Genomic DNA, 14,394 nt, shown 5'->3' with positions numbered 1-14,394 from the left:
AAAAATATCTGGAGGCTGAAATAAGTCCCTTGAAAGTTTGTCTCATCCTACAGAGTATATGATCTTTTGGCAGTTGGGTAGGCTTTTCTTCTCTGTATTTCAACCTGATTTCTCAGAGTACATACTGGTGGTTTGTTCTTTTAGGTTTTTTGGGGTTTTTTTGTTTTTTAACCTAAATACCATAATCTAGGGTTTCAAGTTCAGCCACTAAGATTTTTCCCCCAGTGCATGGATATAAAAATACATTCATCCTTGTTTCTAAAAGAATCAGTTGCATTAAAATTTTACACACATTTACAAGAATAGAAATATAATTTTAGAAGAAAAAATCCAGAGTTTCATGAAAACATCCATATGTATCATTTTATTAATGCCTGTCTTTAATTTTCTGAGATAATCAGCTGATTTTCACTTCTTGAAAGACTAGCTTCTGTTTAGCTTTGTCTGCTGGGTTTTATGAATACAAAGCAAAGAGGAATTTTTCTTTGCATTGCTTACTAGCACTGGTTCCTTGCTGGGATCAAATTCTGAAGTGAGTTTACACAGATTGGATGTGAGTGCCATGGAGTGTCTTGGGAATTGTACCCTTCAAGTGAAAATTAGTTTCAAGTGTATAAGGGTATTTCCAAAGCAGTCCCTTGAAAAAACATCAGCCAAAGTGGAGATCTTTAATCAAGTTCTTGACTTCATTTTTGTTTTGTCTGTTAGCTTACCCACAAATAATCTTCAATCCATCATTTTAAAAGAAAACCAACAAAATATGTGTGCACCCCCTGAGAATAAACTATTAGCAATAAACTATTAACAAGGATTTTTTTTTTCTGCATACCATCTTGCATTCATTTATTTCAGCATGAAAATAAATTATTTGAATGTTGAAGGTGCTTACAAAGGAATGTTACAGACTGATTAGGAAATTACAGAGGAAAATTCTGCTCAATAAATGTCTTCCTTTACTTAATGTAGATCCTTCTACTAAAGTCTTGATAGTAGTATATGCAAAAGCAATCATGGAATAAGGCCTTTCATTTATTATTCTATAGAATTAATGGACTTGAGACAAAGCTCCTGCTGTTTTCAGTTTGCTCCAGCAATTAAATAATCATGCACAAATTGATGCAGAAATCAAAATTATTTGTGTGGCATCAGGCTGATATTTAGATAGAAAGAAGATTGCTCTTTAAAACATAAGTTCTTTAAATTACAAAGCAGTATTAGAACAAACATATTAGTCATTGTTTTCAGATCTGAATAAGTATTCTTGTGTCATATTTGTTTCTGTGCTAGGTCTGTCCCTTCAGAATTGTTGGTTTGTTCTTGTTGTTGCCAATATTCCGTGGTACTGCAGCGCAGTAGCTGGGATTGTGTGCATTTGAGCAGGAGAATAATGGTGTTCATTCTGATTTGCTCTCGCTGGTGGTGTTACAGCAGTGCTCAAGGACACTATACCCTTAATCAGCCAAATCCAATCAAGGAATTCAAGCACTTCTAGATCTATTTTGAACTGTAGATTTTGTTAGATTCTTTTTTACTACGTTTTACCTATGTGTCTGTCTTAGTTCAACTGCCATTATATATATATATAAAAAACTGCTTGAGAGCTGGTTAAGAAACAATTTCTAGGAAATTTAGAAATCAAAAAAAACTTAAAGCAAAATTTCTGGGGCTGGGCTATAAACAGAAACTGGTGAGTTGTAGCAGCAGTAGTTTCCACTGTTGGTCTGAACAAGCGAGAGACTCTTTTTCTGCTGTTGTAGGTAGTTTTGAAAATGGAAATGTTTTAGTAACTATGACTGAAACTGCCTGTGGGCCGTTTTTAAGTATTACTGCAATTCTTTTGAGGTTGTTTTATTCTCGTGAACCTTGCAAACTCTTTCTTACAAATAAAATAGATGTAATGACTTATTTTTCAGTCCTGATGCCTTTTCCCCTTAAATGGTTGTGATTTCTTTCAACGAATTGTCTTTCTGGGGCTTTTTTTTAAAGAAGATAACCAGATAGATAACCAGCAGAGTATAAAGTGTTTGGGCAAATGCTTTTACGAAGAGGTTACCGTGTGGTGGAGTTTGAATATTGCCAAGGGGTGTATGCCATAAGCTGGTGGAATAGTTCATAGGGCCTTCAGATTCTTAAAATTTATTTACTTATTTAATAAATTAAGCCACCTAAGATAGAAAGAAACCAGGTCTAACACCACCTGGGGCAGGTTGAAGCAACAGAACTTGAAACTGAATGTTTGGTTGTAGAAGTAGAATTTGGATGTACCAAATCTTTACATTACCACCCCTGCTACTAGTTTAAGAAGGCTGAAAATACCTGAAAACTCTAGATTCTGATGTTTTGTAGAAGTAACTGAAAGAACTACCATTAAGAAAATGTGATGATACTAATTGGAAGCTGTACTACTTGCAAAAGTTAATCCTCTCTTCCCAACAAAAAGTAAAATGGTAGAAAATGCTTAGCTGTATTTCTTACCCAAGTAAAGTCTTTGATTTTTTTCTTACTGAGTTATGAATGAACTTATAGCAGGAGTTAATTATAATTGCTAAAGTTAATTATGTGTACAGTTGTTACAGTCAAGCAGAAAAAAACTCAAAAATGACTGGCAAAGCTCTGCTTGTCTCTATGGAGAGATGTAAAGAAGTGTTCCAGACTCTTTTTTCCCCCCCTTTTTTCTTTTCTTTCTTCTCTCTATTCATGGAATCCTAGTAGAATCATGTGGGTTGGAAAGGACCTTACAGATCATCTGGTTCCTGTCTGTATTTCTCTTTTTCATGTAACAATACAGACGTAGAGGCTCTTTAGGAGGCCTCTGAATTGCTTGTCAACTCATCATCATGAAGGTTCTTTTTAAAACTGAATAGTAGTCAAGATCAGAAGGACAATGATGAGTTTATCTTCAAGAAGGAGGGATTGGCAGCGTCAACTCTTTAACTCCATGGAGGGACTGCCAGAGTTATCACTTGCCTTAAACCAAAGTGATGGGGTGGGCAGCAGCCTTGTCCGAGGTTGGTGTAAACAATCTCATACATCTGTTGTGGTATGAAATTATTTTAAAATAAAATTGAATTACTTTTTTGCAATGGCTTTTTTAGATGATGTGTGTGTAAACCTGTAAATAGATTTCTGAGATGTCAGAACTTGACATTTTTGTCTTGACTTTTTGATCAAAATTCTCTTAGACCATTTCAGTATTATGCAGTGTCTTGGACTTGTGCTGTAGCTGATATAGGGAGTCTGTGGAGTTGAGATATTACCTCCAAAAGGTACTTCACAGTGTCAGGGAAGGGAAAATCTATGTATGTCTTAACTAACTACATCGTGAGTCCAAGCAAAACTAAGCTACTAAATTCCGCTTTTCAATTAAGTCCCTATAATTACCTGAAGTGAATCTGTGTTTTATTATGTGGATTTAATAGATTGCATGATGAGTCCTCAGTCTCATTGTGTCACTATGGGCACTACTATAGTGTAAGAACAAACATGCACTGTAATAGAACTGGTTGTTTTCAAAAACAAAGTTTGAGTTAGCAGAATGCAGTTACTTATTGTACTGCTAGATAAAGACTCTTTATTGAGCAGGATTAAATGTTTGGTATTGAAATGGTGGTGGTAAGGGATAACTTATCAGTGCAATAAACTGATGCACACCAGGGATTGTTTCTCTATCCCTGCATCTCCCTGCAATACAGTGAACTGAAGTTAAATTGTAACCAAGTCGTACCCAGTAGCTGATAGTCATAGGATGTAGCAGAAAAGAAGGCTTTTGTGCAGCTATCAAGGTGACAGGCTGCTGATCATGGTGCACAGGAACTTCCTAACTTTTCCACAGAGAAGGTTGTTTACTGAGTTTAACCAGCATCCCTGCCCAATATAGGTCCTTCACAGAGCCAATTACAGAGCCTTTATATAGTATCTGAAACTAATATTGCAAGGTTTGGTTAATGTAGTTTGAAAAATTTAATGGACTTCTTGATAAATCTTTCAGAACATAATGCTCCTTGCAGGGGCATTTGAATATTGCAAACTTTTATAGTGGACTCTTAAATTTTATTATTCTGTCATGACCTGCAAGCTGTATCCTAGAGTCATGCTCTCTGAAATTGCAGAGTAGGTTTTATTAACCAAATTTTTAATAGGATAATATGGCTCTTGAACCCAAGGTATTAGTAAGAGTCTGTGCTTTATGATGAAGGATTGATTTAATTAATACCAGACTCTAGTGAAGGGCAGGAAGTGCTATAATTTCTGATGTGTGGTTAAGATATGGTCACATTTGCTTGTTAAATATCTTGAGTCTGTTTTTCAAATGCTGTATTGAATATAATTGCGATAGACGTTTGATATCTTATACTTGTTTAACATAAATTTAAGTATCTTTTCAAAACCATAAAATAGAGCTTTGTCTTTATGTATCCTTTAAAGTGAATTTTAATAAAATATATATAAAATTTAAATTTAAAAGCTATCATTCAATACCAGTGCCAATGTATATTATTGCACTAGTGGAATAAGTAACAAAATTATGACTAAAAGTTAGATAAAGGTCAAATTACATATTTAAGAGGAAAATGCATTTATTTTTTGTGGGTTTTTTTTTCATGCAAGATAACTTACAGTTTGATCCATGGTGGGGAGTGGAGATGGGGATTGCAGGCATGAAGTAATTCCTTCTCTTTCACCCTGATATAGGAGTTAGCTACAATTATGACTTTACCTATCTCAGAATACTGCAGTATCTGTTCTTTAGGTAGTGCTTGTGAAGCAGTGAAGCATATTTTTTCGTGTAAATGTTGAAATGATTGGTTTGGTACTTTTAAATCAGAATTTAAAAGTCTTATGTGACAAAAGAAGCTATCTGAAACCATGGAAATTCTTTTTTGACCCAGTTAAAACAAGCATTCCAGGGCTCTGTTTTGAATTCATAAGGGACACTGCAGAATTTTTAAAGTGATTTGAAACAGGGTTGTTTTGTAAGCCTTTTTCTGCAGAAACTGTGCCCTCAATTTTTTTTTCTCATTTGTAGGAAGAATATGTTTTGAAGCAAACAAACACAAAATTTTACAAAATTTTCAGTTCTTCCTCAGTGTGGGAAAGCTTTTTGTTTACTATTATTATATCATGCTTTTGTTAATTAGTCAGCAAGCTAAGTCAAACTAAATAGTAGTAACAGTCCCTTTTGCTTTTAAAACCCATAGCTATTTTTACAGCATTTGGAGTACTTTATGGGGAGTATCTAATGAGGGATGCGATCACAATTACATGCTGTAACTTTCTCAATTACCAAGATGAACTGTGAAATTGATGTCTTAATAACAAAAGCTGGGGAGGGGGTGGTTTGTTTCTAAGTTTTAAAGCCCATAGGAATGAAGAAGGGGGTGAAACAATAGTAAGAAATTAGCAGAAGGGAGATAGAAATTTTTAGCCTACATATTTGTTCAACTTCATCCTCAAATAATGGAAAACTGTGTATATATTGCCACAATGGAAAGTTATGCTGTGCACCAAACTAATATTAACCTTGCTATGTCATCTCTGCATTCTTTGGTCTGTTTGTTTTGTATGTAAAACTTCTTATAAGAAAAGAAAAAAAGGATCATGGTTGCATTGCTGGAGGCTGTTGTCTCCTACACCTTCTTGGTTGAAGGCAATGAATGAGGCAGGGACTTGTATGAAGGGAAGAATGATCTTGGAATATAAGCAGTTGATAATTGCCCTGGAGAAGTGTATTCTATATATGCTTCAGCAGTAGAAGGGTTTGCACAGTTCTGTGCAATTCGCTTAACTTGACCTTTTCATGGTGTTCATCACTTTAAGAGCCCACCATGTGATTCTCAGAAGTATGAAAAAAGTTTTAAAAATCGATACCTGGACTGAGGCAGTTTGAAGTGGTGTTCTGAGTAACTGTGGCACTTTCAGGGTGAGGGAAAGGCTAGAGATATATCAAATTGACCCTCTGAAATGATGTGATAATTTTATAACAGTGATTTCTCTGTAGCACCATTCCATGTCTGTGAGAAGAGATTATTAGAGTGGTTTTACCTCCTTAGGGAAGCTCAAACCAGAAAATCATGATTGTGAAATTCTGTGATGCCTCCAGCGTGTCCAACTATGATTTGTCAGCAGAGGTTACACATGTCAAATTTTATTGGTGCATCTTACAGTGATATTTCCCATAAAAGAATAACCTTGAAAAACCAGGAATTCTGAGTTCTGCTTTGGAACATTCTAACTCATCCGCTCATCTTCAGCAAGGTGTCTTTCATCCTATATTGACTATTAATCTCCACTCTCAATACTTTTATCCTCTATATTTTTAAGTTCTTTAGCTTTTTCATATGTTTGAGTGCCACCGGGGCAGAGATTTAATGCTACAGAATAAACTTGCCTATTTGCTACAAAAAAATTCAGCAGAAATATTTGAAATATTTGGCTGGATCAGACTGGGCATATACAGAGTATCTAGAATGTAATTGCTACAGTTGCTCATGGGTCTTCTCTTCAACAACCTTGAATAAGACAGTTTGTGTTTTTCTAACTTTTTTTTTTAAATCTGTTTAGCAGAACACTGGTAATGAAAATATTCTTGGGGGGGGTTGATTCAGAAGCTTTAATGCACAGTAATTTAACATGTGAGAATTTATACAATTTACTTGCACTGCACATTTGTGTTAAGTCATTTATGCCAAGATATTTTCAGGATTAAGACTGTAAACTCTTTACACTCTATTACACTTTCTCTAAGTGATTTTAATTTAGTTGCAAATGGTAAATGTTGGGTTTTCAACAAAAGCAAAGGTTGATCAAGGCTCAGCTCAGGGAATGGAGCAGAATTGTACTTGAGACAGAGGAGTAAATTTTCACTATTTCTTACTTAACCTTAATGTGTTGCTTTAGAAGTATTTAGGGTGTTTTCTTTATAGATATTGATTTATTGCACACTGCCTATCAGACAAATAATGGAGATGGAATGTTGAGAGTATAAAATATCTCCAGTGATAATCAGTGCTGACTGAAAGGGTGTGTGAAGCTTCTATTAACCAATTTCTGAAACAGTAACCCTTAATTATTGAATATAGTCTGAGTCTACAGCAAATATCCCACAGGAACACTGATCTCTGTGGAACACTATCAGTACTTTTACCAGAGTTCAGACTGTCTGTGAATACTGTTAGTATTTAACCACACTGTAAACTTCAAGCAGAGGTGGTAAGCCAGACTGTTTCTGATCTTTCTCTTCCTTCCAATTCCCCATCTCTTCCAGGCATACAAATCCCCAGGAAAAGAGGCATTAGAAATACACTTTGAAAACACAGGGAGAAATATTTAGGTTCCAGTTAATCATTTACATTGTATTCTATGTGCTCTGTCATTTGGTGGGGTCAAGGTGGGATTCTAAAGGAGAGTTCTCAACCCCACTAAGAAATGTTTAGTTTGCTGCAAAGCAACAAACCTATTTCTGAAATTTAAACAAACCAAAGCTGGTTTAGAAAAACTTGATGCTTTATGACTTCTAAATTGTTTCTAAAAGTTTTTGTTATGTAAAATTCAAGCTGCAGATTAATTTATAAAAGTTTAGTATGTTCCCTGTTCTGAAGGGTGAGGAGAGAGTTCAAAGATCTTTGAACACATGACAGCAAATCTTTTATTTTGAAATGTTTTCTACCTGCTTGGTGTGACAATTTTGAAGTGTTTAAAGTACAGTGCTGTATGAACACCTTTGGGCACCTGGAATCAAAATGTGCACATACTTCTGACTGTGAATGCAAGATTCCTCTCTCTGTTCTCTCCTGTGAGACTGATGAGCGTTTTTATTTGCCCCACAGGGGTTGTTCAGAACTTTGTCGTATACCCATGGTGGAATACAAACTTGACAGTGAAGGCACCCCATGTGAGTATAAAACCCCTTTCAGAAGGAATACCACTTGGCATCGGGTGCCGACTCCCGCTGGGCAGCCTCTCTCTCGTGCCTCTCCAATCCTAGGAACATCTGACAGACTGCAGTGCCAGCAGCTTCTCCAGCAGGCTCAGACAGCCATTCCTCGTAGCACTTCCTTTGATAGAAAACTGCCAGATGGTGCAAGGTAATACACTCTCTGGTTAATGCCTGTCATATTCCTAATGTGGATTACTTTTGAAATCTCTGTTTTCTAGAACTTCGGTGTCTTATTTTTTAAACCTCATTTTATTGAGTTTTGACAGTAATTTTAATTCTGAGGTTGTATTAAATAGCATTCACTGCAGCAGTCTGCTTGAAACAAGTGACTTTTGGTGTTTGTGATGGAAGTGGGCTGTACTCAGGATCCTACTGCTGAGGACAGCTGACCTTTCCCTTTTGTCCCAAATCAGTGAAGTGGGAAACTGCCTTGTGACTTCTGCATCTTAATAATGTCCTGTTCCCCACCTTTTGGAAGACTATTTAAACAAATATTGAGTGTAAATAAAATGAACTCATTCCTTTAAAAATTAATTATTTAATCTCGTTACCAAGCTATTGGCATAGTTTCAAAGGGTTCTGTAACTCATTACTAGCCCTTATGCTTTGCTTTGCTTTTAATTAAACAAAGCAGAGCTTGTGATTTGAATATGTAACACCTCTTAGATGATGGGATGGTATCCTTAAATGTTAGCTCTGTTCTAATTTTATCATAATTCTTCATAAGATGAAACTTCTTTTTTAAACATAAAAATTTGCAAATACATTTGACCTTTGAATTATTTAGGAACACCATATGTCTTGAGCAGAACTCTGCCCTTTATTGTTTACAATTATTTCCTCTTATGCCCTTATCTATGGGATGATGTAGTTCTAATTTCCAAGGAAATAATTACTGCATGTTGAAAAGATCTAATTGATATAAAAATCTGAAATACTAGTCTTAAATGGGCTTAAAAAAATTCTGAATGAAATCATGAAGTACCACTATCACTACATTGACTGCCTTATTTAGTAGAAAAGAATTAATGACTTTTTACATTGAAATGTACACAAGTAATAACAGTACATATTTGAAAATATGTCTATTTCATGGTCTGGGGAAGGAACACGCCCAGTTATGACCATTTGATCATTTGCGTTCTTCTTCTCCCCTATCCCCCTCTTCACCCCCTGAAAAATTGAGAGGTGTGTTTCTGTAAGAATTTTTGTGCCATTATAGAACTTAAGCTTTTCCTAATGTCTTGTTGATTAAATTCTTGATAACATCTAGCGTAAGGAAACAATGTATCAAATGTCTAGAAATACTTCATCATCTATGAAGCTTTATTAAGCATACTGTTTGCCTATACAGAAAAGAAATTAAAGTTTTCTGACATGCTACTCATTTCCAAGAAGACTTCACAAGCATAAGTTGTAGTTCTCGTAACACTCTGCAAAGCATGTGAAAAAATGCTTAGACTGAGTCTGCTCTTATCGTGAAGAAATTCCTGTAGCACTTAAACAAAACATGTGCAGTGCAGAAGTGCTATTATGGGGAAGACATGATAAAGAGTATAAATAATGAAAAGATAGGAAAATTATGGATTCTGGCATATAGGTCCTGAAACATGTAAAGAAAGGTACCTAATTGGCAAGGCCTTTCCACATGGGAGGAGGCATAGTTGATGATTTGGCAGAGAGATGAGCCTAAAATACAAGTGTGCAGTAAGTTGGATGAGTGCTTCTAAGTAGTCTTGCAAGGATGAAAGTGTATACTCAGGCTAGGAAAATGATGAAGAGATTTTAGAGGGTCAGAGACCCAGTATCAGTTTAAGAGTACAAGAGGGGAGAAGCAGGTTGATAAAAAAGGGAAGGTTTAACAGCTGATCTGAAAATGAGATAAGGGGGAAGTCAGCAATAAAATTGATTGAGAGATAAAAAAAGGAAGAAGCAAAAGAAATGTGGACTAGATATAGTAGAAGACTTAAGCAGCAAAAATCCAAGTACCGTGACATATAATTTTTAGGTGCCCAATCCCTGGAGTGAAATTAAAAACTGAGAGCTGAACGCTTATGCTACAGTTTAAATCTACAGTTAATTCTACAGTTCCTGAGAATTAAACGCTTTGAGAAGTCGATCCAAGTATTTTTGTGTTTTTCAAGGAATTTCCTCTAATTACTCACTAAGAAATACAAAGATATCCTTGAGCTCTACTCCTGTTTTCACAAAGTGGCTAATTCTGTGACAGCTTTTCATAACATGTGCCTAAGTGAAGCTTCAGTCAGACTCGCTCTTCTGATTTTTGCACCAAGAAGTCTCTGCATACTTTAGTCCCTGAATCACACTTGTAGGCAATGCATCCTATCACCTGGAGTCTGGAATCCATTCCTGAGAGCAGATGGCTGGAATTTTTGTGTGAAGGAGCTGCGTGAGGCAGTCATTGATGGCATTTCTGTGGTTCTCCTTTTGTAGCCACTCTTTGTTTACTAGGCTAAAGTCTTCACACTTGTCCAGCAAATGGGAGGTAGACATATTTCAGCCTTGGAACAGGACAAAGCAATGTCCTGGTTTTGAGGACAATGTCCTAAACATCAGTCTGGAGGCTGGGAACACATGGGATCATAACTTACTTGTTCCTTAATGCCGGGTCACTTAATCTGTGCACAAAATGCATAATTCTTGGTGGTAAGAACAAGTACATGGAACTGAATCAGGCTGTGGCCTACTGACTACTTCACTTAATTGAGAGAGGTTCAATCCTGTCAATACTTCTCAGAGTCAGACATGCTGAGAAATTAGGTACTACACTATTTATTTTACATTGGCTATTAGACAAAATATAATACCTAATGTCTTGAAAATGCAAAATATAATAGCTAATGTCTTTAAAATTTTCAAGCTGAACAGTAAAGTTGCTTATTGAAGGTCATGTCCTTGGGAAAGTGTTGTGCAAAAGAAAAAACAACCTCTTCATTTCCTCCCTGAGTACATAGATTCATTTCCACATGTAAAAAAATGGGGGGAGAGAAAAGAAAAAAGGATAAATACAGGGAATTGAGTTCAAGATAGTGTCATTGAACAAAATTATGTTGTAGTTATGGAATGATGTGCACAGAAGTGAAGGAAAGGGTAGTCATAAAAATAAAATTCAAGCATTAAATTTCAACTGTCTGGAAATCTAACAAAACTGCTTAGAGACATTGTTAAGACATGAGGTTCAAAAGTTTAAATAATAAGTACAAAATAATACTCTTCCTGAAAATGCTTTTTTGTTGCTTTTCTATGTCAAAGGATTAATGAAATAAAATTTTAAAAAGAATTGCCTCTTCCAAATTTACTATCTTTAAAATTGGAATTAGTGCCGTGGAACTAACAATCATTTCTGATGCACTATGAGAGCTTCCCACACATGTATTTAGAGACCTAATCCAGCTGCTCTGACTCCTGAGTAATCCCACTTGTTCAGAACTAAAGGCAGATCTAAGGAAAATAGGATTTGGCACTTAGTCTTTCTCTTTTTGTGCCTTTTTTATATATTCAGTTGGAAGTATTTTATTAGTGGATAAATACTATACATTTAAAATTCTTGTTAAAGTTCTATGAAACTGAGATAAACCTCTTAAATTCCCCAAATGAATGTAACCAGGTGTTTGTACTGCATCTGTATTATCTGTGAAAATGGATGTATTTGATAAAAGAAGCACAGCCCAGTTCAAATCTGTAACCCTGCAAATACCTCAGTGCACTGTTAATGACTCTAATCAACATTACAGAAGTTCTCCAAGCAACCAGTCCTCATCCAGTGACCCAGGACCCAGCGGGAGCAGCCACTGGAGACAGCAAGTGGGATATGACGGGTATTGGTGGTTTTTAAAAGCTTTTGTTTAAATCTTGCCTTAGCTCCCATGCATCTTCTTTCTTAAGCAAAATTTATATGGATGTTCTAGATTTTGTTTTCAAACACTGTTAGTATCTTTTAAGATGCACAGGTCTACTGATGTTTGATGTAACATGCATGCAACTACAATTTTAAAGTCATTCTAATTTAACTCTTTAGGATCATATTTTTAAATTCAGTTAGATAAGAAATGGTTCTTAGGTTTATTTTCCCAGTAATAGGCCAGAAATCAGCTAGTAACTCAGAACTAGAATAAATAATAATAGTTCCTCTTCCTGCTTCAGGAGGAAGGTGTTTAGCTAAAAAATCTTTATGGTCTTCGAAGGTTTTATTTCCTGCTATGTTTGTTTCAGTGACACCCATTCCCTAGCATATGTCCTCAAAAAAGTAGGAATTTCAGAGGCCTCTTCTCCCTAAAAGGCTGTACATAGATGGTCATTTCACATCCCTGTTAATCCCTTGGTACTGAAATTTCAGAAGTTAGCTATCTGTATATAAAAGGCCACACTAATATAACTCATGTTATAAGAATATTATGTGAGACATCTGTTCTAAACTACTTTAAATTTATGACTTTGTTGTATATATACAGCTGCCGAAAACATTACAAAATGTTGAGCTATGGCAGTATCTACAATAGAGTAATATAAAAGCATTCCAGACTTGCCAAGTGGCTTTCAGAAGCTACTTTTCAGGAAAAAAAAGTGAATATTGAAAGCATCAGCTTGACTCCTTGAAGTTTATTAATGCTTTGGCATGATTGATTGTGGATAAGGTATTCTGTGTAGCAGATATATATGTAGTATCTTGTAGACTCTTCAAGGAATTTCACATAACTCAGTGAAATCTCTGGCAGCTAAACAGATGCTAATAATTCAAATAAAAAAGTAGCTTTTTTTTTTTTTTTGACAGTCAACTCATCAAAATGCATCTTGTGTCATTTTTTCCAGCACAGTTATTTCTGACAGCATTCTAGGTTTTAGTTTGTTGCTTTGTGAAATGTTTAAACTTTTGCAGTATAATGCAAAGCAGTGCATCTGGTACTAGCTTACATATTCTCAGTGTGAAACCTTGCAAAACTACAATTACTCTCTGTGGGGCTTAGATCACATTTCTTCTTAAAGTTCATTGTCTTCTTGGCATGTTTGTACTTCAGGTGCAATGGTGTGCTTTTGAAAAAATTGCATGTAAATATTTCTGTGCAGAGTTTCAAAATGTTTGGGAATGATGATTAATTGAAAAAGTCACAAAATACTTTTAAGAGTAAAAAGTGGTGTCGTTCATCATGTAACTGATCTTGCAGGATGCAAACCTTAACAGCTTAATTTTCTGCTTACATTAACAGGTGCCAGTCCCCATTACTCCATGAACATCACCCAGGTTCAGGCTCACTGGAGTGTGAAGGAGGCAGAGAACGAGAGGAAACTTTGGAAGGAACGAGACATTCTGGTAATAAAACCCACTGTATCTTTAAAGTACATGTTCTTTGCAATGCGGTGCCTGTTGAAATGCAGCCACCTCCCCATGTGGAGGTTTGACTCACCAAGAGCATGTGATGTGACAGTGAAAGCAGGGACTGTTATGATGTTCTGTGAAGATGCATGTGTCTGATTCCAAAGTGTGCAGGTCTGAAACCTGATGCTGAGTCCTGTGCCTTTCTCCATTATTTTTGACAGAAGCCAAGTGGCATGCACCATCAACCAAAGTCCTGAGCTCCTACAAAGACCGAGCTTTACAGAAAGAAGGCAGTGGCAAGGAGTCGCCAAACAAGCTTTCACACGTAAGTCTTTTACTTGGATCTCATTCAGAATGCTAATAACAAACAAACCCCACAGCAGCAACAAAAAACTACTCTGGACTTACAGAAATAAATCTTAAAAATACACTTTAGTAATTTATGAAGACCACGTGATTTATGAATTTATGATGTGTGTTTTAGGAGGCAAAGATAATGCTCACCTAGATGTGGGTTGAATCAAATATGCTTAATCTGTATTTACATACTCAGAATTCCAAGAGGGCTTGGGTCTGGGGCATTGAGGAGATAAAACTAGTATAGTCTCCACTCAGCTGTGAATTTACAGCTTCATTTATACTGGCTTGTTTAATCTGTGGAGTATTTAATTACCCTTTAAAAGAAAATAAAATTATATTTACCATACTGCTTTTCATCTTGTGTGAAATACCCATGGAGTGTAATTATCAATAAGCACTATAAAAATGTAGCTTGTATGTTGGGAATGCTGAACAGATTTTCTAGTCTACCTAGTTTAGTAGCTTGTTTTCAGTAATGGCAAAATCCTCAACAGCCTAGTGATGGAAAGTATGATAACGCTTGTTATGTAGAAAGTCCTGCTATATGTAGGAGGAGTCTGTACACTAGTTTGTAAATTTATATTTTATGTGTGAGCAAGAGCATCTCCTAGCATCTGCTAGGAGAGGGATCTCATAAAAAGGTTACTCACCCTTCCCATTTATATCCTACCTAATAGAGGTCTGTTTGCCCAAGTAGAAGTACATCTGCCTTTATTCTGGCTACTCTGTCACAGAGATAAGTTAATCCAACTCTCTATAAAAT

At 35.8% G+C, this 14,394-nt stretch overlaps 1 protein-coding gene across 6 annotated transcripts in view; it reads left to right on the top strand.

Moving 5' to 3' along the window:
* Positions 1-14,394, top strand: part of SIPA1L2 (signal induced proliferation associated 1 like 2) — a 126,330-nt gene that overhangs the window by 87,603 nt on the left and 24,333 nt on the right. For all 6 annotated transcript variants that reach the window (XM_039568700.1, XM_039568696.1, XM_039568699.1 and 3 more), the window contains 4 exons: positions 7,827-8,084; positions 11,692-11,775; positions 13,162-13,265; positions 13,493-13,596. In XM_039568700.1, coding sequence (XP_039424634.1) covers positions 7,827-8,084; positions 11,692-11,775; positions 13,162-13,265; positions 13,493-13,596 — 550 coding nt within the window. The remainder of the gene's footprint in view (positions 1-7,826; positions 8,085-11,691; positions 11,776-13,161; positions 13,266-13,492; positions 13,597-14,394) is intronic.

The sequence above is a fragment of the Corvus cornix genome, chromosome 3 (genome assembly GCF_000738735.6).
Source record: "Corvus cornix cornix isolate S_Up_H32 chromosome 3, ASM73873v5, whole genome shotgun sequence".
NCBI classification, from domain to species: domain Eukaryota; kingdom Metazoa; phylum Chordata; class Aves; order Passeriformes; family Corvidae; genus Corvus; species Corvus cornix.
Note: the sequence above shows the minus strand (reverse complement) of the source record. Positions and strands in the feature narration are given on the sequence as shown.